The sequence below is a fragment of the Cavia porcellus genome, unplaced genomic scaffold, assembly GCF_034190915.1.
Source record: "Cavia porcellus strain 051 isolate PalLab524CR breed Dunkin Hartley unplaced genomic scaffold, mCavPor4.1 scaffold_6, whole genome shotgun sequence".
NCBI lineage: Eukaryota > Metazoa > Chordata > Mammalia > Rodentia > Caviidae > Cavia > Cavia porcellus.
In genome coordinates, this window is record NW_026947489.1 from 33,193,700 (window position 1) to 33,221,118 (window position 27,419).

At 41.7% G+C, this 27,419-nt stretch overlaps 1 protein-coding gene across 7 annotated transcripts in view; it reads left to right on the top strand.

The window, feature by feature from the left end:
- The first annotated feature begins 945 nt into the window (after positions 1-945).
- Positions 946-27,419, top strand: part of Meis2 (Meis homeobox 2) — a 202,205-nt gene continuing 175,731 nt past the window's right edge. For 3 of the 7 annotated variants that reach the window (XM_063250305.1, XM_003475671.5, XM_003475673.5), the window contains exons 1-7: positions 946-1,168; positions 2,368-2,600; positions 4,119-4,260; positions 4,953-5,003; positions 5,946-5,996; positions 6,764-6,913; positions 16,703-16,817. In XM_063250305.1, coding sequence (XP_063106375.1) covers positions 1,157-1,168; positions 2,368-2,600; positions 4,119-4,260; positions 4,953-5,003; positions 5,946-5,996; positions 6,764-6,913; positions 16,703-16,817 — 754 coding nt within the window. In that variant the 5' untranslated portion in view covers positions 946-1,156. Of the gene's footprint in view, positions 1,169-1,192; positions 1,715-2,367; positions 2,601-4,118; positions 4,261-4,952; positions 5,004-5,945; positions 5,997-6,763; positions 6,914-16,702; positions 16,818-27,419 lie in introns of those variants that run through there. The other 4 variants (XM_005006198.3, XM_003475672.4, XM_063250306.1 and 1 more) reach the window with 3 other exon arrangements.

The window sequence follows — 27,419 nt, forward strand, 5'->3', positions numbered from 1 at the left end:
GGCTCGCTGATTTGCTCGGCCGCGCGGCTCCAGCCTCCCCTCCCCCGCCCGCGCCTCCCCCCGGCGGGGACGTCCGATCGCACTCGCCGCAGCTCAGAGGCTCCGCGCCGCGCGCTCCTCCTCGCTCCCGCTCCCCGCTCCCGGGATGCGTCTCCGCCGCGCCACGGGCTATGGCCACCACGACTTCCGGGTTCCGTCATTGCGTTCTCCCGCCGCCGACCCGCGCCGCCAAACTGAGGCTCGTCTATAAGCCCGGCAGCCGCCAACCTGCCAACACCTACTGACACTCACTCATCTCCCCGAGAGAGAAAGAGCGCGAGCGAGCGAGCGAGAGAGAGCGGGCGCGAGTGAGAGCGAGCGAGCGCGCGCGAGAGGGAGACAAAATACCTACCGGGAAGGGGGGCAGGAAGTCCAGCTTTGCAAACTATTCGTTTTTTTCTTGATTTTTCTCCCCGCTTTTTTTTTTTTTTTTTTTGAACAACACTTTAAAGAGAGAGGATCCTACTAGCGAGACCGCGGGGGCAAAGCGCAAAGGGGGGAGGGGGGAGGAAAACATTCAAGAAGCAGAAACCCCTCGTGGAGTTTTACTGGAAGAAAAAAAAACGGGTCTGAAAGATTCCTCCTCTTCATCATCATCAACCATCATTCATTCACTACCTTGACATTCCGGGCTTTGATTGACATCTGGAGTGGCAAAAAGCCATGAAACACGACAGTTCGGTTACATGTGGGCTGCTGACGGGCTGCTCGTAACCTTCAGTACGGGGGCTTGACAATTTTTTTCTTCTTTTTCTTTTTCTTTTCTTTTCTTTTTTTTTTTTTTCCAACTGAGAGGAAGAGAAGAGAAAGAGGGGGAAAGGAGTACCGAAGAGGAGGAGGAGGGGAGGGGGGAGGAGGAGGTGGAGGAGGAGGAGGAGGAAGAAGAGGAAAAAAAGAGAAAAAGAAGAAATATCACAGGAAAAAAAAAAAAAAAAAACAAAACTCTTCGTTGTCTTGCCTGGGCTTCCCCCCCTTAAAAATTAACATATTGGAGAATTGGGAGAAGTCTCCTTGGTTTGGAAAAAAAAAAGAGGAATCTTCAGCCTAGATCACTTTCTTATCCGGACTGGGATATTAAACATACGACACATCCAGGAGTTTATTGGAGCGCAGACTGATGGCGCAAAGGGTAGGTTTAAATCTCCAGCACTTACCTAGATATAAATCCTCTCCTAAGAGGGGCCTGCCCCGTGCCGCCTCTCCCTTGCAGCCGCTGCTGTTCGCTGCTTGATGATGGCGGCCAGTATTTTAAAAAATAGCAGCAAAATTATTCATCGGCTTCTTTCCCCCCCGTGCCTCTGCGTGTGTGCGAGTGTGTGTGCGTGCGTGTGTGCGTGTCTGGGCGCGCGTGTTCCAGCGCTGTGCGAGCGGGCGGGCAGCGAGTGCGTGTGAGTGCCGTGTGTGTGCGTGCGTGTGCAATTGTTACACGCTTTCGCCTCGCTCCAGCTTTTACCCCAGCAGCAGCGCGATCCCCCCCGGTTCTCTCGCCGCCTCTGCCGCGCCGCTGTTCCCGCGGCTCGAGGCGGGCGCGGGCTGCGTAGGAGCCGCCGCCGGGGCCGCCTCTGGGGCCGCGCTGTCGCAGCCGCTGCGCCTCCGCCTAGACTAGCCTGGGCTGCTTGTTTTGTCTCTGAAATTGACAAGGACGCAGGGAATCCGCAGCTAAATAATGTTTCTGGTAACTTTCACGTTCTTCCTCCCTACCCTCCGCTCCCTGCCCCCCGGGGAGGCACTGGCCCTAGTCTTCCCTCGCCCTCGGCGTCCTCGTCCTGCTTATTAGCGTTTTTCTTCTCTTTTTATTTTGTTTCATTTCGCCTTTTGATTTATTGGATCCTCCGGCGGAGGCGGAGGGGGGCTAGGGGTGGGATCGGGGCTTCCTCCTCGCGCTCTCTCCACTTCTCCCCGGTTGGCTCGCCTCGGCTCTGCAGCCTCCGGCGGGAGCGGGGCCTCCCTGCGCCTCCTTCATCCCCAGCCTCGCCGCCTCCTCTTCCTCCTCTAAATGCTGCTCTTGGGTCGTACTGTTCCATTTAAGATTTTAAAACCACCTCCCTCCCCATAACTTCCAACTTGGTTGTTTTGGCTGGTTTGATTTCTTGTATGTTCCACTTGTGCTGGGTACTTTTCTCCTTCCTGACTTTGTTTTTATTTCTCTCTCTCTCTCTCTCTCTCTCTCTCTCTCTCTCTCTCTCTGCCTCCCCCTCCCATCTGTATCCCATTCCCACTTCTGGCTTCGCTCTTTCCCTTGCTGCTTTTTCTCTTCCCGGGATTTGCTCGCTCTCTCTCCTGTTCTGTCTGACCCTGTTGCCCCCTCCTCCTGGCTGGCTCTGACAGTACGATGAGCTGCCCCATTACGGCGGGATGGACGGAGTAGGGGTTCCCGCTTCCATGTACGGAGACCCTCACGCCCCGCGGCCGATCCCTCCGGTTCACCACCTGAACCACGGGCCGCCGCTTCACGCCACGCAGCACTACGGCGCGCACGCCCCGCACCCCAATGTCATGCCGGCCAGCATGGGATCCGCTGTCAACGACGCCTTGAAGCGAGACAAGGACGCGATCTATGGGTAAACCGACCCCCGGACCCAGCTTACTGTGTGTGAGTGTGAGCGAGTGCGTGTGTGTGTCTCTGTGGGGGGCGGGAGGCGGAGAGCTAAAGTGGGGAGTTATTTCTGCAGGGGGCTGCTGTAGGGAAGGACAGTGGAGGGGGCCAGCCCTCCTGCCCCTTGAGTCAGAGACCCGGAAGATGTAGACTGCTCCACTCCCACGGCCCGGTCACTCCAAACCCCACAGCCCAGAGTAACTGTGTCCACAGAGCCTTGCCTGGGCCTTCTCCCTGAGGACAAGATTCCTGGCCAAAGGACGCAGGACTGCTTGTTCCAAGCCCCCTCACAGAGGCCTTGGCGAAGGGGAAAGTTTCCTGCTGCTGAAAAGCAACTTTTTTTTCCCTCTTCAGTTTCCTAGCGAGGGTCTGGGAGTCACTAAAAGCAGCCTGAGCTGGGATCAGGGTTGCTTCTGCCGGCCAGGAAGTCCTAATCACCCACTTCTTAATTCTCTGTAAATAAAGAGGGAGACCTTGAAGTGCAGCGGGGTGGAAGGGACAGCTGCTTGGCCAGGGCCGAGCGTGGGGCGGGGGGAGTAGGAGAGATTGCTGGAAATTATTTTATGTTCTGAGGGAACTCGGGGAGGGGTGGGGAAGCAAGGTACTAACGTGTACACCGCGGGTTCTTCCGGCTGAGGGTAGGTGGGGAAGGCAGCGGGATGCCGAGGGGAGGGGACAGTGGGTAAACAGCAACTGAGCAGAGAGCCAGAGGCCGCAAGCATCCCAAAGTGTGGCTGAGCCGCCCGGAGGAGCACAAAGGACATTTGCGCACGCACACATCCAAGTTTTAAAATGCGATTTATTTATTTTTGTCTGCTGCAACGCTGGGAGAAATGTGGTCTTTGGAAGGCAGCTCTTTGGTGTTTCACATCCCTAGTATTTTGGCCCCCACACTGGCTTTACTAGAAGTAGAGCAAACAAGTTTATAAGGCGGGGGTGGAGAGATTTAGAAGGGTGCTGCTCCAGTTGAGGAACTGTCACTCTGGTGTCGTGCAGGGGAAGCGTTTGGCCTTGTTTGAAATGCCCTTTAAAATCTTTTTTTTTTTTTTTTAATTTTAAAGATCCTCCCTTTCTCGGGAGACCAGGACCGGGTAGCAGGGGTGGGTTTGGCGGCCTCTGTAGTGCTGAGTGAGCCTGGTGAACTCCGGGCGCCACACTGCCCGACTTTCCTGGATGTTTCATTACGTTCCAAGTGAGGCTGATTTTTTTTTTTTTTTTTTTTTTTTTTTGGCGGGCTAAAGTGGCCAGAGCCTTCTCTGACCAGAGCTAAGGGACTTCTGAGCCGAAGGGGAAAGGCCGAGCTGCGTTTCCTTTCTGTTTCTGACCCAGCTCAGCTGGTGGAGAAAGGGCTGTAAAGTGTGATGCGTGCCTGTTGTGTTAAAGAAGGAATCCGAACCCTCCAAACTTGTTGATTACAGTTCTCGCTCCTTCCCCTCTGCACCCCGTCTCCGTGTGTATGTCTCTGCGTGGCGCTGCCCGTTAGGCACCCGTTGTTTCCTCTGTTAGCTCTGGTCTTTGAGAAGTGCGAGCTGGCGACCTGCACGCCCCGGGAACCCGGAGTGGCCGGCGGAGACGTCTGCTCCTCCGACTCCTTCAACGAGGACATCGCCGTCTTCGCCAAGCAGGTCCAACCTTCTTGACCCGCTCGCCCTCCCGCGGCCCTTCACTCTCCCTCCCTCCCCTGTCCTCCGAGCTTTACTTGAAAGAGGAAGAAAAGGCCAGGACACCCGATCCGTTCCTCTGGCTCTCTCGGCACACTGCGCCCCCTCCCCGCCCCTGATCCTGGGGGCGAATGAGAAGCCGAGATAAATATGGGTGTTTGCCCCCCAAGCCCCAGGCAGGAATACAGGGGCTCGACCCTCGAATTAAGGTTGACCTGCCCCTAATCTGGGGCTTGGCCTTTTCCCTTGCCTGCAGCTACTTGAACAAGAATTGGGGAGAGGGGCTGTGGGGGACCCGGGGGTCGAGGAAACTGGCGCCTCTCCGAGCCTTGTGCTCGAGGCGAGGAGGTTCAACCCTCGGATGGACGGAGGGTCAGGGAGGACTGCGGGCCGGGAACGGCCCAGAGCTGCTGGCTGCAGCTCCCTGGTACCTGGGGTCCCTTATTGGGTCCAGGATCAGAAGGCCCTGCTTGTTGTTTCGGGCGACCCCACTAATTCCAGGCACCAGCTTGCTTCGTGTGTTTTATCAAAGTCCCTGTCCTCTCCTCCACTGCCCCTCCACCGTCCCCCCTGGCACACTGCAGTTCAGGAGGTAACAGGGTTTGACTTTTCAATCCGGGTGGGTGATTCATGCTGACTTTCCCTGCTTCTTATAGGTTCGCGCCGAAAAGCCACTTTTTTCTTCAAATCCAGAGCTGGACAATTTGGTAAGGCTCTCTGTTTTGTGCTGTTCCCCAGCCTCGGTCCTTTCCCACGCCCAGGAGCACCCACTTTCCCGGGGAGCTCCAGGGAGTTCGAGCAGACCCCGCTTTAGGAGCTGTAGGGCGACTGGGAGGAAGGGAGCAGCTCAGAGCCTTGCAAGGGAAATGGCGAGCGAGGAACGGGCTGCAAATCACAGGGAGCGAAGCCCACCGAGGCACAATCCGGGACGCGGTGCGGGAACGCCAGCCCCGGCGCTTCCCAGGTCTCGGCCTCGGTAGTTGGCTGCGAAGAGTGAGTTATTTCCTCTGTTGGCCGGGGCAGCCCGCGACCCAGGGCAGCTTCCCCGAGGGAAGCAGCCGCGGGCAGCGGGGAGCGGGCTGGGGTGAGGGGCAGGCCAGCGCAGGCCACTTTTAGGTGCAATTCTTTTGCTAATTTGCACGATTTCAATATTAAAAGTACTTAAATCCGCTTTCAAAGGCCCAGCCTAGCCATTCATCTTGAGTATTTCCTTCTTTAGTGAGGACGGATTTCGCTGGGTATGCTGTTTTAAAAAGCTTTTTCTGTCCAGAGAAGCCACTTTTTTTCTTTTTTTTTTTCTGGCCTGAGGTCGAGGGAGGGGACTGTTAGGACTCAGGCAGGGTAGGAAGGCCTCGTTGGTAGAAAGCGGTTCTTACAGATAAATTGCACAGTGAATGTCAGGGAAGAGATACCAATATGAAGTTTAGGTTTTGTCCGATTCCTACCCCGTGGCCAATGAGGCAGAGATGGTCAGTAATCACTTGGTTTTGCTGAGTATTCCTTGATCTGTAAGTTTCGCGTGGACACCTGCTTGGGTTGTTTTTGTTTTTTCTCCGTAGCCAGGTTCACTCAACCCCCACCCCCACCCCACCCAGCAGGAACTCGGAATCGCAGAGCCCTAACTCTAAACTCTTAAACTTTCCTTTCAGATGATACAAGCAATACAAGTACTAAGGTTTCATCTTTTGGAGTTAGAAAAGGTAAGCAGGAAATAACACTCCACTTCCCTCTTGTTTAAGCCACTCACCTAATGGATTGGGATACTGTACTTTCATCAAACCTACAGCATGAGGGACTGGCTACCTGGAGGTTTTAAACATGTCACCATGGCCTTCCCCTAGTTGCTCCTCAACTCAGGGGCTCAGAGAATGAGTGAATCAGGACAGCCCTCCCTTTAAAAGTGCCCCTACTCAACTTTTCCCCCCTAAACATTGAGGATTGTTTTGAAATGAAGCAACTTATTTGTGCTTGTGGAGGCTTGGCCAGTTTGTGTCTCTGCTTGGTTCACCTTAGGCCCACAGTTTGCATGAGGTGTAAGCAAGGGAAAGCATCCTTTCTGGGTTGTCTTTGCAATGCAGCTCAGTCACTTTGCCTTGCAAACAGAACGCCTGGCCTGCCTAATGGCGACTATTATTGCTATCCCTAGTTACAAGGTTTTAATATTTTGAAATGATCTCCCAATCGAATTTTCTGCCTTGGTCCCCCAGTCTGAACCCAGTCATTCCCAGCCCTATTTCTTTCCCACTTTTTATTGTAACTTGTTGCTCAGGGAAGTCTCTGGAGAATAATATCTGCTGTAACAATTGCTCTATTGTTTCCTTGCCTTCAACTATACCCCTTAATTAGAGTTAGCTTGGAAGACATCACATTGTTGCTCTTTCCAATGCAACCGGATAGTTTTCCTCTTTAAAAATGAAACAAACAATAACAACATAAGCTGAGTCCTCCACCATACACCTCCTTCTAGGTCCACGAACTGTGTGATAACTTCTGCCACCGGTACATTAGCTGCTTGAAGGGGAAAATGCCCATCGACCTGGTCATTGATGAAAGGGACGGCAGCTCCAAGTCAGACCATGAAGAACTTTCAGGCTCCTCGACGAATCTCGCTGACCATGTAAGTCTGTTGCCTTTGGCAATGCTTTTAAAGCCACTAGGTAAAACATTTTTTAAAAAAAACTGGTTTTAACATTTAGTTCTACTGATTTAGTTTTCTTTTCTGTTTTAATGATTCGGTCTTTTTGGGAGCTTTCTTCTACTTTCCTCAGTACCTGTATCATACTTTTCTTCATCTCCTTTTCCTTGAACCCTTCCTTATTTATACTGACATAGAAAAAAAAAAAAAAAAAAAAAGAAAAAACAGAAAACCAGGGAATTGATAGAATGATTTATTCTCTTCATATGTAAAGTTTCCTGTATTTGGTGAGTTGAGTGTTGGCAAATTCTTTCTTTGGATATGATGTCTGCTGTCTTGTTCTGGTTTCTTAACTCTGTATATATGAATCGGTGCAGCAGGGATAAACAGAGGCCAGAGAGCTGGACAGGACCTGGAGGGGGCAGGTGGCCGGAGGAGAGCTGGGGAAAAGGGCTGATTTCCCAGCCTCTCCCAAAGATGAAAATCCTGAAAATTATTGGCAATCTTGCATTGCATTAGAAATAAAAGAAGCGGTGAATGAACACATTACCATTCTCAGGGCTTTTGCTCTATAGAAACTTATTGTCAGAATATGGACTTATTGCCAAGTGCCTGGAGCATCTTCATAATAAAAAGACAGTAACCTTGATGAACCAATTATTAACAACATATTACAGGAAGCTGAAGGGAATTATGATTGAGTAACCATAGGTTAGTGGTTGAATTTTAACACTTTAACAGTTGGTAAATGAGGACGAAGAGTATAGGAAGGAATGCCTATGTGTGTCAAGCCGGGAAAGGAGATTTCTTTCTATTCTCTCTGTTTTTAATCCTATTTTGGAACTGATCTAGTGAGTCTGATGCTTAAAAAAAAAGCATATGTAGTGAGACTGAAATTTGAAAAAGAAGCAAAGAGAAGAAAGATTGCAGCTGGTAGGAAAGGCAAGAGTGGCGAGGTTAAGGAGTGGGTGTGAACAGCAGGGTATTTATAGGAGCTCAAGCCTGGGGCGGGGGACGGGGGTGTCTATACATTGAGTTGAACTCACAACCTACATGATAAAGGCTGTAGTCTGATAACTTTGTGGCTGAAACATTAATTTAACAGGCTGTGTGAGTTACACGGGCACAGAGTCTTGAAGGCAGTTTGTAAAACAGCCCCCATGCCTGACTGTGAGGAGTAATGAATTGAGATGCTTTGAGAATAAACTTTCTGTGAGGTTTTCCTTTCATGCCGCCAAAAGTTTTGAAAACATGCAGGTATCGATTTTAATAATTAACCTGTGCACTGTATGAGAAACCAGCCTAAGAATACAAGTTTAACAAAAAGAAAAAAGAAAAGGAAACCTCAGTTGGGGCATCTAGTTGTGAGACTGAATAAATACTTTGGTGTTAAGATTCCTACACCTGTCTTTGCCCTTACCTGTTTTCGCTGCTGTGGGCGACATGGCGTGGGGGCCATGTATACTGAGTGTATTAAATGAAGTCAAAAGGCTGCAGCGGCAGCAACAGCAGCTGTGGAAAGTTTATTTGCTTGTCTGTGACTTTACACTGTGTATGCTTGTGGTCTACAAGGCATGACACTATCTCAGAAATATTTATTTTGTTTTTTTTTTTAATTTGTTTATGTTCATTGCTCTCTGTTTCTAAATCCATGTGCATTTATATTATGGGAGGAATAGGGAAAGGTCTATTTACATGGTTTGTGGAGTGAGAGGTTCACAGTGTCTTTTCTTATGGTATTTCTGGGGGTCCCAACTAGTTGGTTTTCTAGAACGGTTTCTTGGCAACTGTTTTTCCAGTGGACATGGGGAACTAACGTATGCTGATGTTTATGTAGACAAGATAAGATAAACTACACTGTTTTGTGTATTGGCTCGAAGACAATATGAATTTATGGAGCTATTGTAATATTTAAATATACACTTAAGAAAGAATTGTACTTAGGAGAATACTGCTTTAATAATTTAACAATCATCATCTTTGGATGAAAGAGTCAACTCTGTCATTTGTTGCTCCCCTTTCTAGCCCCCAATCAAGTAAATATGACAACTGATTTATTTTGAACCCATGAGGGCTTGCCACCTCATTGGGCGTCATAATTTAAAGCCTTTTATTTCCTAGAGATCTGAACTATAACATTTTTACTTTAGCCCCCTGCTATTTGTTTTGAAATGAAGCAATAATTTGTTCCACCAGCCCACCAAGTGGGAAATGGAGAGGCTTGCCACACACTCGTGTTCTATGCAGGATGAGAAAAACCTTGGAGGGCTCTCAGCAGTTCTGATACCTCGTAACATAGGTGTATTGATTGTATTCATTTTCAAGCCTCCTCCTTCAACTGTACAAAGCGAATCCTTCTCAGCCTTTCCTACAAAATCATGCGCCTTCCACCCCCAGCCACAAAAAAGTGATAACACCCCTGAACCACTACCTGAAAAGTGATGCAAGTGGGGCATTTTCAGCATGTAAATGTGTCCAATTTGAATCTTCAGGTTTATTCTTTCTTTGCTTTGATGTGCATATTTAATACATCGCCCCAGGCTGGAGCTCATTGGGTGCACGCTGGTACAGGGTGATGATGAACCAGTTCAGAAGGACCCAGACAGCATGTTGTTTTCTCTGTTGGCCCACTATTCTGATCTACTGAGCTTCCTCGTGGTTTTATTTGCACATGAAATACTGAGAGCATTTCAACTTATTGGCTATGAATAATGACAGCTAAAAAAGAAATGTAGTTTAATTTGTTGTGTGCCAAGGTTTCTCTTGTGGAGGTGACAGTTTGTGACAGCTGTTTGACACCCCCAAAACACATACACCTCTATCCTTATTAAATGGTATCAAGCTATGTTGTGTGTGTGTGTGTGTGTGTGTGTGTGTGTAAGGAAAGAGCAGGCAAGGAGAGAGAATAAGCATGAAATTTGGTGTACAAGGGAGGCAGAGAGAAGCGTCAAGGAGAAAATATTAAGTACCAGATAGTTTTTGATTTTCTTTTTAAGAACTTGAAGATGTAAATGAATAAAAGTAAGAGGTACAAATGCTTCAAAACAAGTATTACTAGTAGACTTTTATGAATAGTTTTATATATGGGTCACTGGGAAATCATGCTGATTTCACATTCTATAATGTTGTATGAATATTCTAGTATAAATAATTGCATTAAAAGAGGACAACTGTGATAGTCTTACCTTCCATATCTTATAGTCAGTGAAGATCCTTGATTTGTACATTTACTATTAACACGTATGATGTGCATAATGATAAGAGGAAGTTTGGAATTAATTAGAAAACAAAGCGTACAATACTGCTTACCATTTTGTTGGGCTTAGTAAATTCATATTGAATGCCTTTAAACATATAACATGTGTGGTCTTATACTCTTACTGTAATACAAGAAAAATAGTTACAGGTAAAAAAATGGCTATCCCAGTATTCTTCAGAACAGTGGGGAGAAAAAGTACATGATAGTAAAGGAGACAAAACTCTGTTTTTCAGCTGCAGTTCTTGTTAAGTTTTTGAGACATTCAAATTTATCGTGTTTAAAATAAACATGCCAAGGAAGCAATTTTTTAAAAAAGCTTCAATTTAAAAACTATTTTGAAGTAATCATGCTTTATCTGTTCTGTAGTCTCTGAAAAACAGGTGGCATCTGTGTTGTCTATTTTATGTAATTGTAAATTAGGTCATTAAATCTAGTTGAGACAAATGAGTTATAATTTCATATTTATATGTAAAATATTATATATCTTCAGATCACATTTAGACAAATGAAATATCTTAAAATACATTATCTAAGCCAATCATTACTTGATTGAAGTGCATACAGTTACATGATTATGCCATTAGTTCTAGTTAATAGTCATAATAACCTACATTTTATTTTTTCAAAAGAATTAAGTAGCGGGAAGAAAATATAATTACATTTATTAATAGTTAATGACAGGTGACTTAAAATGCACTGGCTCTGATAATATCACTAATAAACAATTTAATTTGTATGCTATAATTTAAATAAAGACATGTTGATGTTTTCTTTTGTGACTTTGTATATGCCAAGTTTATTTATGTCTACACAGTTTTTAAAGTGTGTTAAGTCAGAGGGACTCTTGAGAATTTTATTCCTGACAGAGTCCTGCAGATAAACTTTAATATTTCCTGAAAAATTAGAAGTGAATGGTAGTGTGGAGAAGTTTAGGTGTAAGTGGTTGGTCTCTAGAAGATCAAGAGGGAAAAATGAGGTTTGATAATAATATTAATAATATGAACGAGTGATTTTCCCCGTTAGTTTCTTCTGTTGCAGTGTAAGATTAGATGTTACGGTGTGTTATCCAGAGCCTCTTGGGACCCTTCCTACCGAGAGCTGCTCTTCCACCAATTCAAGGAGACGTGCTGGGGAAGAGCAGGGCTTTTTGTTTTATTTTGTTTTTCGCTGCTACATAGGCTCTGGTTGTTGATAACTTTCCTATTAATTTCTCATCAAGAATAATTATACTATTTAAATCATTTAGGTTGTATAGTTGGAATGTTTTCAGTGTAACTGATGAAATAAAATTAAAGGTAGATATACTTGTTAATCACATAGTCATTCCCTATCAGATAAAAAATATAGTATTATTTGAAAATATAGTATCATTTTCTTATTTATTTTTATACTGACTGGGTATATCCCAACACAGTTTAAGATTAGGAGGATCTTTACAATATGGCAGTCCAGTAAGAGTACATTGCTATTTTCTATCAAAATTCTTGATTAAATGGAGGAATTCACCACTTTTTTGAGAGTTCTTCACATATTAATTCCCAGAGCTTAATAAAGAGATGGAAGTGGGGAGATGAGGGGAAGACCCCATCTCTATTTACTTTTTAAAGAATCAGCCCAGATTCTGAAAGCACATAGAGGTCTCCTGGGTTCTAATGTCAACTTTAGAATAATGAACTTGAAATTCCAAAATTTATTTGAACCATACAATAAACACTGTTAACTTTTGTAAACTCAAATATCCAGGATACAAGTTTTTTTCTGTTTTTAAAAATATTTTAATTAGGAATTAAACCATCATAAAGTCATAGGAGCTAAGTAACTCAATATTAATTATGTGTATTGTTTCAAATATATTTTCCTTTGTTGTGCTAATATATTGGGTTGCTTGTTGTATAAATATATTAATTGTGCTTGCCTCCTTCCCTGATTAAAATATCTTCATGTTTATTATTACTGTGATCATATATCCTGTGATCACATATCCTGAATTACTTTACTGTGTTTTCCAAGTTCACATACAGTTATTATGTTCACTTCATGTTGTATAGTAGTGTGGGTTCTAGAAGAATCAAATGGTTGCTTTGATAGTATTTTTAATAACACAAATAAGAAAAGGGATTGAGTATCTTGTGTCATTTCTTAATTTTAAAGAGATAAAGGAAGTGAGTCTGAAGGAGATGTAGCATGTCACTTGCCGTTGATCACGTGGCCTGTGACAGTCAGCACCCCGCAGTATTAAGGCAGCTTCCTGTCTTCTCTTCCGGACCTCACCCATTGAATCATCTCTCTAGCTGGGGTCTAAAATGAGATTCAGGTTACTGTAGGCAGAACTTGTATGTCATATGGGCTTCTCTTTTCTCTTTGAAGCCTAATACGTTTCACTTCCCCACTCAGTTTTATGTTTATTTAGAAGCCCTTACACATTTTACCCCAGTGACCACATGGAAGAACCATATACTGTGTAGAATCATTGAAATACCCACCGGTTTGCCAGGACTTGTCAAGTAATATCCCATAGGCAGGCCCCTCACAGAAATGCCACTCTGGTTTAAAATATTACAGTCCCACCACATCTGCAGCCTCAACAAAAGAGGGGCACATAAGATTTGCTTCTTCTGCCCAGAGACTCTTGTCCTCTCTGTGCTCTTTTCTAGATTTAGCAAAATTCAATGATGGTGCTAAATCAATTCTTTTTTAACTTCCAAGGGAGAAAACACTGGCAGGATTGTGTTTTCCAGGGAAAGCTGTGTGTAAATGAGAAACCGAGGCGAGCAGCAGAGCGCTCTCCTGTGGCCCTGCTGCTACAAGCTCTGCCCATATTGTCTCCTGCTTTTATATTAATTACAACTTGCATTATCAGCTGCGAGTCTGTAGCCCAGCAAATAGAAAATACTGCCCCTAGAGACCAAGCTTCTTGTATCTATTTTCCATCTCTTTCTATTGTGTTCCACTCAGTATTCACTGGTTTTCTCCTGGTAACACTGCTCTTTAACGCAATTACATAATAGCAAGAAGAGTACCATATTTGACTCCCAATTATTAAAGCCAGTGGGAATAGAAACATCTTTCCTCCTTGCCCTGGGGTGTCTTTCTGATACCTTTGACTGGAGAACAGGACATATATTGTGGAATGCACATACCTGCGTACGAGGCCACACTCTTACCCAGAAAGAGCCTCTTTATTTTTCTACGTAAGTCGTGTGTTTTTACACACCTTGCACGCCAAGGTCTCTGGATTCACTAAAGTTCAGCACATAATTTGGCAGTAATCCAGGCAGTTCCTCTTGAAGGATGTAACTTGGAAAGTATCTGGGAGGAAAAAATAAGACAGGAGTTACGGTACAAATATTTCAATTTGAGAAAAAAAGGACAGCATTATGAATAATGTGCGATGTTACCCATAGAGGTTACAAATTTTTGTGACCAAGGACAACAAACTTTTTTTTTTTTTGTCTTTTTTTCCTTTTTATTGGTACCGGGGATCGAACTCACGACTGCCTGCTTGCAAGGCAGGCGCTTATGCCGCTGAGCTAAATCCCCAGCCCCTAGGACAACAAACTTTTATAGACCAGATTGTCATTATGCATCTTTGTATATATATCACCATGTGTGTGTAGCTGAACAGGGACAACTTGGACTAAGTAGCTCCTTAGTCTGAAGCCCCTCGGGGATTGCTCTTGCTTCCTTCTTTTGGACTCTATGACTGTCATGTGGTGCTCATTCAGACAGAGTTCTTCAGACAGACACTGTGGGAAGAGGAGTGATACTTTTTCAAGAGAGCATTTTTGAGGGGTTAGGAGAAGAAGAGGGAGACAGGAGAATGGTAGATTACATAATCACCTTGAGAGAATTTGGGAACTGAGCTAAAAACTGAAGACTCAAATTCAGTGGAACCAGTTGCTCTTCAGATAATACTTGGTATATGTGGCTTATTTCTCTCCCCTTTTGTGTAGAAAACACCTGTAACAAAACAAATCATTGCAAGAAATACATTGAATTATAAATGAATGAGTTCTGACTTTACAACTTAGTGTGCTGAGTTTGGCTGATAAGCACAAACTAGTGGTCTCAGTTTGCAGGAAGTCCTGCATGAGCCCTTTGAATCACTGCAATGCTAAACAGAAAGATTTGCTCTACCTTCGTTTGAACGATTATATAATAGCTATTGGATGACATTTTCCTTAAAACATAGTTGAGGTGTTACTGGTTAATTATTGTAATTTTCATGAGGGGTGAGGTGCTTTTATAGCAGCCGGCTTAATAAAAAGCCTGCAGTGCATAAAATTAACTGCTTGCCATGTACACTGAAAAGTTTAGCTGAGGTGAATGTGTCCCAGCTACTGCATTTTCTCAAAGAAGGCTTTACTCAGGCCCTTGCAGGACTAAACTCAGACCATGCTATTATTTCATCTCTTCTCATCCAATTCTTCTAGCTCTTTATCTGATTACCATCCAGAAAACAACTCATTTGAAGAGACTGCAAAGTTGGAGAGCCCCCTGTATTTTTACCTACTTTTAACTTGAAACTGTGGGAGTGGTTTTTAACTTGGATAAAAAGAGAGCTCACGAGAATGACTTCCTTTTAACACAGGCAATGGAGAACTTGGTTTTTACTCTACTCAATTTCATTCACTAATTAATCTACTTTCTCCAATATATCTTTCTTTTAGAGACCTACACCTATGTAGCATTTATGGCCATAAAATTTCTGTTCCACATTTTCATTTTGAATCAGTTGCTTGCCTGATAGCAGTGCCAGTAACATTATTTGATATAGACATTATTAATCCATAAAGTTCTGAATCATTTCATCATCTATCAAAACTTCCAAATACTAATTTACAATCCGTTTATAGCAGATCTATAGTGGGACATTTTTCTTTTGTTATTGTTCCAAATGAGACTATTTCCTTATCTTGTGTTACCTAGGTTTCTGGTTTTATTTTGGTAATGTTTTGTATACTGCATATGCATTATAAAATTGTGGCTGAGAAAAATGGCAGGCTGATTTTTTTATATTTTAAAGAGAAAAATATTTCAAAACAGGATCATAGGAGGGTAACAATGGTTAATACATTCTATATGGTTATCTTTAAATTACTCAGAGTACAAAATACAGGATTTTAATTGTCCAAACCACATTAGCACAATTATTTCTTTTCAATGAACTAAGAGAAATTAGTAGTTTAACTATCTTGTATGTGTATATATACACACACACATATATATATATATATACATCTATATTTGTTTGCTTTTCCCTTCGTTCTCTTCTCCTTTCCACTTTCCAGTTTCTCTTTCCTTTTGGGGCTGGTTTTTCTTTATAAACTACACATATAGGCAGTATGGCAAGATAGCTTTTAGAAGATCATAAGATTTGTATGTTATGGACCTCTGAATCCTTAACAGTTGTAGTAAAAGCAGTGGTGTATTTTGAGAGACTGATTTTTTTAGAAAAGTTTTTGCCTTTGCCCTTAGTCCACTCAGTGAATTCACTCGCCATTAGATCTGTGAGCCCAGTCAAAGTGTGTGGCATACAGGTGGCAAGTGGACAGTGTGGGCCTCAAGGCTGCTAGGTTTCATGTGTGCTCTCTGTTTCTGCCAGAGGAAATTCCATCTCTTGCCTGCCTTCATGTGGTGCTGATAAAGTCCTTCCTGTACATTAGAATTCCTGTTTTCCTTTAAGCAACAGCAGAGTATTGGAAATGATCAGGAAAGGGGAGGAGGAACAGGAGAAGAATATATTCAGCAAAGTAGCCTGAGCTATATAACTTAGCCTTTGGATGTCTTTGGAAACAAATAGTTCTTCCAGAAAAATGACTGCTCAGTCATTTAGAGCTTCCTTGAAGTGCAAGTGAAAGTTCTGTCTTGCTTACTAGATGGCAAATAGCTCATATTTGTTCATTTTAAAAGTTATCACTTGTGCAAATTAGCCAGACCATTAATAATGTATTAGGTACTGATGAAATGATTCATATCATTGCATCTGTTGGTTACATAATCTGTCCCTTGGTCACAATTTTGAGAGATTATGCAGATTATTTTAGGGCAGTGCATTTGAAAAGATGTGTAGGGCTGTGCTTTTTTTCAGGGAGTCATTAGATTTTGTAGATGTTAATGTTCTGAAGTACTTACTACTGAAAAGCATTGGGGTCTATTCTTGGAAGCATGTTCCCTTAAGATAACGGAAGCAAAAGGAAAACTGTAATTTTTAGTTAATTTATTCCTACTTTAAAAATTAATTTTATTGTGGTGTAAATTTCCAGTTAATTTTAGCAAATGTGTACATTGATGTACCCATCAGTTAGGTGTTACAGCACCTGTCCTGCTCTTGTGCACTTCTTACTAAAAGGACAACACACCATAACACGGCATGCATGCATGTGTACCCTGTTCTACAAATACTAATATATACACGTGTTTTTTTGTCTCCCTTTGCATTTCTCCTCTGGGTTCCTCATTTATGGCTGAAATGGTAACTGTGGACAAATTCTTTGGTATCCTGACATCAGAACCCTTCATCATGGCGAGATCACGACGATGCAACCTCAACCCACTCAGCAGGCACCCCAGGACCCTCCAGTGGGGGCCATGCATCCCAGAGTGGAGACAACAGCAGTGAGCAAGGTAAAAGGTCGAGAACTGTGCTTGTGCAAAGTTGGCATGGCCACAGTAGCTGAGTCTTCAGTGGTATCAGTACATCTGCCTGTTTGTAAGCAGGAGAGTGACGGCTTAAAGAGTATAGTCAGCACTCTTTAGGGCAACAGAGTCTTCTTTTCTTCACTTATTTGGTGTATTTAAAAAAAAAAAGTCAGAGTGAGCTGTCTACTGTTTAAGTAGGCATTACAATGATGGTTGATTAGTTTTCCCAATTTTCTTTTAAGCAAATGTGGTTATCTACACTTTACTCTGGTATATAAAAATAAATGGAACAGCAGACCTATTATTGCTGTAGTTCAGTAATTTGAATTATACAATAAACAGGATGTTTTGCTATAAGAATTCTCCTCTGTAATCAGACACTTAGGCTTCCAAATCACATCGGACCCAAAAATCTGTTCTCATTTGCTCCAGAAATATAGGGAAAATTTTATATGGAATCTTAACTTGAGAAAGTGGATTTTGGAATTCTTAGGAGATTGTTTGTCCCCGTTTTCATTTAGTTGACATTTAATTGACATGGTCACAATTTCTAAAAATTAGAATCATCAGAGGGCAAAGAGAATGTCAACTATAGATGTCAAGGAAACCTTGTGCAACTTAGAATAATTTTTACCGTTTTAAACTCACCTGTTTCATGGATAGCAATTATATATTGGTAGGGATGACTCTTCTGTGACTAAAATGATAATTTAAAGGAAGATGCATTATTGAGCGTGTGCCAGGAAAGTGTATAGATTTTACTTTTTAATATTTTACATTAAATGGTGTCTGTTCTCCTAGGTCTATTTCATCTCTATTATGACTGTGTTTATAGCCACAATATTTAAGCATTAGACAGCCTTCCAAGTACAGGACAGTTTAACAGCTTGAGCTATAGTTATATATGCCATTTAAAAGGAGATGGTTGATGTAGGGTAAATGTCTTCCCTCCTCCAAGTTTCTGGCCAGAGGCTTAGACTCTTGAATTCTAGAAAAATCCACGAAAATGTCCTTTCTAAGGTGCAGTTCACTTGCAAATGAGTCCACCTTTTACCAAGTTGGAGCTGGCACAGGGATGAATCCTATCAGATGGCAAACTGGAAGAATTTGTTAGTTGTATGTTTTTAGGTTTTATATATGACTTACATTATACCAGTCAGGCTGTGTATAAAGTAGAAACTAAATTATAAGGAATTTTGAAGGTAGCTTACACAGATTTCAATCTGCAGTGCAATGAGTTGACCGTGGTTCCATGTCATGGTAGACCTCTCGGTGGGGTTAGATCCAGAAAGCCTTCAATTCCTCCACCGCCCCACTGCCCTCAGATTGAAGCAGCAGAAAGGGTGAATGTGTGCATTATAAAAACAAAACACCCTAAACATTGTATGAAAGAGGGGGAAAGGAGACGCTGACTGAACGGGCTAATGAGTCTATCTTCCCGGGACTTCTTGTGTATGAGGCTTACTTTGACCTTTCACTTTGCTCAGGAGCCCGGCGCTTCATTTTTCACATTCTTGCAATTACGTTAACGCTTCAAGCATTTCTGACTCCAAGTCAGCGAGCAACACCAGGCATAACTCAACACTGAGTTTTTCTCCTCTCTGTAGATTCATTAACAGGTCACCGAGGTCCCAACTGAAATTTAAAACTGACTGGTTCTGTTGGGTTAGTTGAGTTATGGGTTAGTAGACAAGGTAGGAAGAAGGGCTCAGGAAGAGAGAGGTGGGAGAGACCAGACCCTGGGGTCTGGAGCAGGGAGCAGTGAAGGCAGCAGGCAGCGCGTGAAGTGTTTCATCTTAATTACGCAGTGTTGTGTTGGAGGGAAGAGAAGAGCTCAGAAACTCCAACACTGAATGCAAACAGTACACACAAACCTCTGCGCTGCCGGTAGCCGCACCCACTTATCCCATGTTGAAGGATTTGATCCCTGGAGGATTTTGTTCCTCTAATCATATCTCCATAGGATTAAAGAGTGGACACGGTAGCTTATTTGTATGAGCGCTAGGAAGTCAGTCATTCTGCTGTGTGAACGCTTGGGAGAGAGACCAAACAAGGTTAGAATTCCTATCACGGCAGGTTGTGTAGGCATAGAGGGTGTCCTACCTGGCTGGAGGTGTCCTACCTGACTAGAGGTGTCTGTCTAAAAACTGTTCAGGTGTATTTTGGTTTTTTAACAGCAGACTAAATTCTGAAGGCCAGACTTGCTTGTATTTTGGCATACTCATGCCCATATTAGCCCTTTAAACATGTTTTCAAGATATTTTGATATTTTATTCCACTAAATTGTCCAGAGTAGCTTTCAGTGGGAAAGATTAATTATCTGCTTCAGGGCAAAGTCAACAGAGATATTGACTGAAATCACATATGCTTATCATGGGTTTAAATCTTAAGGTTGGTGTGGAAAGGAAAACACGGGAAGGAAATTTATATTCTTCGTATTAAATATATAGTAATATTTTACTGGAAACCAAGTTTTCAGTTAGAAAAGAGTTTTCTTGCTTATTCAGAATTTATTAGCACAACAGGCATATGGAAAACTGTAAAATGATTCAGTTTCAAAACAAATTATAAACAGAAAAAATAGGGATGAATTGTACTAAATACAATGTTTTCATACACATTTTAAATTAAATTTTAATAGCCATATGCTATAAAACAATACATGCATTTATGTTGCTTTATAATTTTTGTGAATATTTTCACTATAATGATCTATACAAATCTTTAGTTTGGAACCTAAAAATATCTCCTTTTATGACCTAATAGTGAAAGAGCTACAGTTACACAGGTGAAAGGTCATCTTTCCCTCCTTAGTGTTTGTGCAAGAAACTGAAAGAAGAAAACAAAATTTTAAAGTATTGTAAGAAATCAACTTGGTAAAATGCAAACCCTGCCTTCACTGTATCTTTCCAAAAGCACATGCCTAGCAGTAAACTATATAAATATGAACCAGACTTCATTCACTCTGATTTCTCTTGCTAAAAGCAGCCAAAGAGAGGGCGTTTGTCTTGTTTGTCACATTAGAATGAGGAAGGAAATCTGGTTTTTCAAGGATAGAATTAGGGTGCAGACTCAGGGCTCTAGGGAAGTAACTGGCCCTCTTTATGTCTGGCTTCCCATCAGTAAAATGGGGCTTGATAATAAGGCTTGGGGTCCCTAATTCTGTACCTGCTGAGTCAAAAGCTGCTTTGTATTTCACTGTGTATTTTGCCAGAGCAGACTAGGGAGCAGTCTTCTTGTTCCTAGAGCATTTTCAAGAGCCTTAGATGAAAGGCATAATATATGTACAAAGTATTATTATTATTGATGGGTTTGTGTAACTCCCATTAACGCTGATGGGAGTTACGCATGTGAATTGGCAAGAGAATAGACCCCTCAGTGTTTAGAGCACATGAAATTTACATTTTTTCCACTGCTGTAATTGAGATGTTGACAAATTGGAGAATATTGATGAGCCTTTGTTTTAAGTATTTCGTGCCAAGTTTGTTTTATTTTTCCTGGTTTGAACAATGGTATGGGTTCAGCAGCAATGAATAAAAAGGGTAGAGTAAAGATAACTTTGTATTTCAATATTTTGATGTGCCAATATGAAATAAATTGTCTTAGGCAAATGGAATATGCTGTTTTAATCATTAGCTATGCATGAAAGAAAAATTGATGTTGACATCTTTGCTGTAAAATCGTTGTAATGGGGCTTTCCTTACAATTCATTTTTGTAAAATTCATTTTGTACATTTTGCAGCAATTGAACAATCCCTGCACTGTGAATAGGCAGGATTCCCAGAAATACCGAGACAGTTGGCCCAGTAACTGCTGAGCTCACACTGCACACACCACACACGTTAACCATACTGTTGCCAGACGCAGTGTAACCTAAATGCAGTAGCACTCGAGCATCTCTGTATCTCTAATCCTCCGGAATCTGAGCTACAGAACTAGCATGGTTCCCTTCTACTCTGCTAGGAAACCCTCCCATTGCTTCCTCCTTTATCATCCAGCCAATGAGGCTACAATTCCATAGCTGGACATTTAATTGTGACATAATTCTTTAGTAATAAACATGGTGTGGAAATCTACAACTGTCCCCTTAAAAGTGAATGTCAGTGCTTACAGATACACAGGCATCTAAGATATCATTATACTTTGGAGCTTGTGATACATTTAATGTTATAAAGTAGTATCTTCCCTCACTAAAATGTAGCAGCTACATATTTAAAGGTAGAAAGAGAAAAAAGCCCTCAAACCCACTTACTGTTTGGGTCCTGAGTGTGCTCTACTGGGATTTCTTATTCAGTCTAGGAAAACTCTTGTCAATGGAATGTTTTCATAGTGCGGCAATCTCTTTAAAATAACCCTAAATACAATATGACAGATGCCATCTGGCATAATCTTTTGCTAGTTGCTTTTAACTTTTATTTTTCCTAGAGCTAAGTTCATCCCAAACTGGTCACTTACTGTTATGATAAATACAATGACATTTCTTTGTCTTCCTGTCCTCCTAATTATATCAAAAATTTTCCTGAGACTATAATTGATAACAGAACATGGCCACAGAAGAAGCTGTTGTAGGTGGAATATTAATACTGCATTCTCTTTTCCTCCCTCACTACCAAAGAAAATTCTTTAAAAATACCATCTTTAACTATCAGCAAACACTCAGATAATTTCTGTTGGTTTTCTTAGAACTTTTTAGAATAGTAACTATTAGAAATAAAATTATGCTATTCTAATAAATAAATGCTCTGGAAGCATGTAATGGTGCCCATAAATGCTTAAAAGCTTTCTATAATTGCTGTTAATTTTGAGTAATTTCTTCCTGTATGTATCAACGTACTTGAAAAATCCAGAGTTGGGATTTCTAGATTTTTTTTTTTAACTTAGTCATGGAAAGGGATGTCTCCTGATGCCAGTTAGAGTTTAATTTAGAGTAGTAATTAAACTTGAATACTACCTCATAAACAAAAGATAAACAATAAACCAGCCACGTTCCCTGCTGTTTCATAGCTTTCTTTCCCAGATGTTTTAGCCTGATAATTTTTACACAGTGAACTACCTAACATGGAGTTTTGTGCATAGAGGTAAAAATGAGGGGTTTTTTTCCCCCTCATTTTGGGGTATAATGATTTTTCCCTCCAAAAACAAAATACAGAGGATTTTGCACTATTTGGATTTTTAAAAATTGTAATAAAATAATACAGATGTGCTTTAATGATAACTGTACTTTTTCTTAGATATCATTTGTTTTTGTCCTTCAGAACTATTCTGCTTGCAAATATGTTTCATACTTCTTAGTAGGAGAGGGACATATTTTTATGTAAGCAAAATCTGAATAATAAGTCAAAAAATGACTTGCTCGACAATGTGAACTTTGCTTTTTCCCTTCCTTCCCACTCCCACCCCCATCATATCCACCCTCCACCAGCGATCCTTGGGGGCTTGGCTCTTCCTCAGCTACAAGGGTCTCTCTGTCCGGTGCTGGGTCTCGCCGGTGTCAGCCATGATCTTTCTAATTGCCAGGTACGAGTCGACCGCTCAATGCAGAAGCCATGTTATTTTCACTGGGTGGGGTAATTACTGAAAGCTGAGAATAGCTGCACTAAAGACGGAGGGATACTTTCATGATCCCATTAGCATAAGAGTGGGTAAATTATTCATGCCAAGTGAGGATTCTGTGGGGAAAAGTATAGTTAATGCACATAGTTTTTAAATGTATCCCTTTCTGCTCTGAGACTAAATTCTTGTTGGAATCAGTTCGCAGACATTTACGGGAAAGCTCTGGTGGCGTGTTAGATGCAGTTCATCTCTCTCTGTTTGCAGCCCTCTCAATAGAGACCATCTGGCAAAGATCCAAAAGGTGATTAAACAAAATGATCAGCTCTTGTTGCTGTGTTACATGTCCAATACTCTGGATTAAAAAACATGACCCACGACAGTCAGGCACACGTCATGCTGCCCCCCTTCCCCCTCCCCTCTCCGTATAAGAATTCAGATGGTCCACAAATGTGTGTGCCATCTTTGTGTCCTTATGGCCCATAATCATGAACAGGTTGTGCAAATGGCTCTTTCTGTAGCACTGTCTGTTCCAGAAGCATAGAAGCATTTCATATTAATTGGGTCAGTCTAATATTCATATTGACATGGGGAAAATTACTAAAATTTATTCTTATAGCAGACAATGAATATGTGTGCTTTCTGCCATGAGGGAAGTGAAATCTGACAACTGGCTTGTGCAACTGATTAATTTTTCCTGAAACTGGAGAAAATCAAAGCATGAAAAACTGTCATTCTTTGAAAACAGTGCACAACCCTTTATAACTAACCAAAATGGCTTGGATGGAGGGCTTTTGGGGAACGTGTGGAAATGAGATCTGGTGTTAACACTATAATCAGGGATGAATTTACAGTGCCATTCAGAAGAGTCCTCCCTCCCTATAAACAAGCTGATAATCACAGAGAAGCTGACTTCCAATTAGCTCTCCTTCCCTCACATGGAGCAGTGTGTTTATATGTTCTCCTTAAGCTTTGATATGACACCACTGAGTTGATACATCGCACGTCAAATTCAAAAGTTTAGAAATACAATATTTTATTATGAAGAAATCCTGCTAATAAGCAAGGTAATTTTAACCAATCATTTCACGATTGAGTTAAGGTAGAAATGCCAAGATTTGTGACTAAGGGACAGATGTATCTTATCTTTGGGGGTTTGTACCAAATGCCAAGTAGAAATATAAATTGAACAAACCAGACATTGTGAGGAAGTGATTGAAGAAATATTGAGATGAAATCTTGGAATGAAATATATATGTATATTTATAACAATGCTGTGAATTGCTTACATGTCACATTTGCATAAGCCTGAACTGCGATTTTATTAAGGGGCAGTTCAAAGTACGTTAGTTAAGGCACTTGCAAACCAGGACTAATACTCACTAGGTTCTTCAGAGATTGTGGCTGGCCATTTAATATTGTGGAAATTGTCTGTGACTGATAGGAGAGGATAAATTTGAGTGCAAGGCAAAATGAAGAATAAAGGAGAAAAAGAAAAAAATTTCTGAAAAACCACTTGAAAACATCATCATTCCCTGTCAGCCACCCTTTGTAAGGGAGAGCAAAGCAGTAGGTAAGAAACAGGGGCACAGTACTCCAGGAGGGGAAGTGAGGTCCCTGTGAGACCGTGCAGTGTGGCACATGAAAGGGTCGCGGATAGCCTTGGGGGTCTTAAGGCTATTATAGGGCAACTCATGCTCTGTTATCATGCTGATTTTTCAATTGATTTTTGGCTGAACAGTACTTGTTGAAGCCCTCCAGAGCATCAAACACAGCCTTGTCGTGCTGTACATTGTAGTACACACATGTTCTATTTTTCTCTCATTGTCTTTACTTTGCCTCAGAAGAATGGTCTGTAATGATGCCATTTTATGCCCATCTCTTGCCCATTTCTACCCACAGAGGGTTTCTTGAAATTCTTACTGGTTGTGTGTGTGTGTGGCGTGTTGGGTGTGGTAGAGAATTTTTATTCATTTTCTCATGTTGGCATCTGTTTTTAATTTGACCTTGAGAGATATTTTTTATGTCACAGCAAACAATCATATAAACTCCTTTAATCTGTTAGAACTTACTCTGGATCATTGCGAGCTATTTAGTATCTTTGTTGTGGCCAGCAAGGAAGCACCTACAGTGTCTCACTGAAATCTAGCTCCTCGTTCAAATGAATGAGCCAATCTAGAATCCCTGCGATATGGCCATAATTTCCTCAGCTTCCTTGAAGTTGAGGACTTGCAAAAGGAAATCCTGGGAAGAGATCACAAGAGGGAGCATGTCTTTGCCTGTCTTCTGCATAGGGAGTTGTTAATGGAATCCACTTCCTGGGCCATTTCCCACATGAAACCTTCCCTGTTTGCCAAAGTAGGAGGCCAGTGTCCCACCCTTTGCACCCCTGTGGTGCTTCCATGTTGGTTACGTTTTTCACATGATACCATAATTCTAGTGTTTGATTCCTGGTCTCTTTCCCCCTGCTTTTTTAAGGCCAAGATAGGAAGTATCACTTAAGCAACCATCTAGCATTAGTAAGTCAAGTCCTCTTTTGAATCTATAAATAAAATCTACACGTTCTAGCTTTGAGATGATCAAAAAGTTTATGCTTATTGATTCTCCAGTGCATATATGACTTGACATAAATGAACTATTCAGAATGTATTTGTGTATCAGCCAGAATTCTATTATGTCCTAAAAGGATAAAATTACTTAATTTTGCTCATACTTTGTTGTATTCTGTACTGTCTTAAATAAATTAGTAGACTATCAGCTCAGACTTGAATTTTTGGATAGATGTTACTAAATTTTAAATTTGCCTTGTTTTTTCTTTAATATTACTTTAAGTTATATATATATGGCCAGAATTTGGAGGTGGAATTTCTTTTTTATCATCTATGCAAGAATATGTAGATTTATGTCATGACATGTAATGATAAATCTGATTAGAAATTTGCTTAATGTGGTAGATAGTTTTCTGTGGTGGGCTCAAGGTCATTTTGCTTCTTTAAGGTGGTATTGACCTTGGGGATATCATTATTGGTCTTTACACACAGGGAAAGGAGGCAGGAAATAATTTTTAGGCTGTATGTGATTTTTATTGATTTCTCACCTGTGTCCTCTAGCTTTTTAACAACTTGCTTTTAGGCAAGTATAATTATTTTGGGGGATGGAAGTAAGAACATGTAGTGAGTTCCTTTTCATCTACATGAATTGCTCTCTCGATCTCGGACTGAGAGTCGACAGACCTGTTTGCCTGGAAAAGGGCATAGACCTTAGAGACAAGCGTGGATTCCGTTTCCGTTTTCCTGCTGGCGTCAGTTTCCCTGTCTGCAGTGACGGATTAACTGCTCTGCTGTAGAAGTTGTTCTGAAGGTTACGTTAAACAAACTTCCCTGTGTTAAGGAGAATCACACAACATTGCCTGAAACCAGTAACTGTTTCTTGTTTGATTTTCTTCCTCTGTCCAGTTCTGATACTAATTATCTGTGTGTCCTTGGATATGTCTGTTAATCTGTTCAGACTTTTGCTCACCTGTAAAATAATTAGATGATCTTTTAAATTCAAGCTCCGGGACTCTAATGTTTATATTCACAGGTCTTATTTTATTTGTACACTTTATCTTTTAACATAGAGAGTAGCTGCACATTTTCTCATTGGAGTGTGACAAACATTTTTATGTCCTGGATTTATAATACATAGTAAGATAATAATATGTTTTATTTCTTACTTTTAGAGAACTCTGTGTGTGTTGTGTGTGTGTGTGTGTGTGTGTGTCTGTCTGTGTGTGTAAGAGAGATGAAACTATGCTTTCACACTGACTATATCCCAGTCCTTTTTAAATTTCTTATTTGGAGACAAAGTCTTACTGAATTGCCTTTGCTGGGCTCTATTTTAAATTCTCCTGCCTCAGGCTCCTAGAGGGCTGGGTTTACAGGTGTGTGCTGCCATTCCCAGCTTAAGAGATTTTTTTTTATCAATTTGGTAGACAATAACTAGGCCTTAGAGTTTGCTTTATGAGGAGGCTAGAATGCCACAATTCGGATGTAGACCTAAAGTGATGGTCTTAATATCAAGGTCTGTTATGTTTGCTTAGTGTGAAGGGGATTTTGTAGGCAGAAGCAACTTCTCCATTATTTATTATTCAACTGTACCTCTCCGTGTTAGAATTTCTACATTTTATAGGTGGAACAATAAATGATCACCACTACAGAGGCTTACTAACCTCTCCTGAAATGTATCCCAACTTATTTCATTAATTATCAGGAGAAACTGGGCAAGGTGGGGCATGTCTGTATTCCCAGCACTTGAGAGGCTGAGGCAGGAGGATCACTATAAGTTCGAGGCCAGCCTGGGCTGCATAGTTCATGGTCAGCCTGAACTATATAGTAAGACCTTGTCTCAAAAAATAAGTAAAAAAAAAAAATTATCAGGAGAATTTTTACTTAGGTATATTTAACTGACTTGTAGTTATTTAAGGGCTGTCAATTCATACAGGATATATGAATGACTACCTGTAGTCAATAGACTGTTTGTTTAATAAAACACTCCTTCCTTAACTTTTCCCACAAGCTAGAGATACTATTATTGCCTCAGAACCAAGCACTCTTTATTTTTTAAGTTTAAAGATTTACAAAAGTAGGCTGGAGGTGTAGAGTTTCATGTTTCTTCTTTCGAATAACATGTGTAACAAATATCCACTAAAATAAAACGTTCAAAATTTCTATATACTAAGTATGAATGATAAATCATAGATGATTGGGAACCTGTGGACTGTCCCTCAAAGATAGCCCTAACAGGTGGCCACACACAGAGGCTGATGTGTTGGTCACACATCTGTCTGGACACAGGAAGTTTCCCATCTCCCAAGACCTCCTTGTGTGTCACTGGCCCTCAGTAGCTTACCATCGCCCAGAATGCAGTGGGGGTACCATGAAGAATACACAGATAACTCACGAATGGCAGATATTAACTCATGGGGTCACAGATTGAGGAAAGCTTGTGATGTTTAAAGGGGCAACATGGTGTAAAGAGAGTGTAAGTATCAGAAAC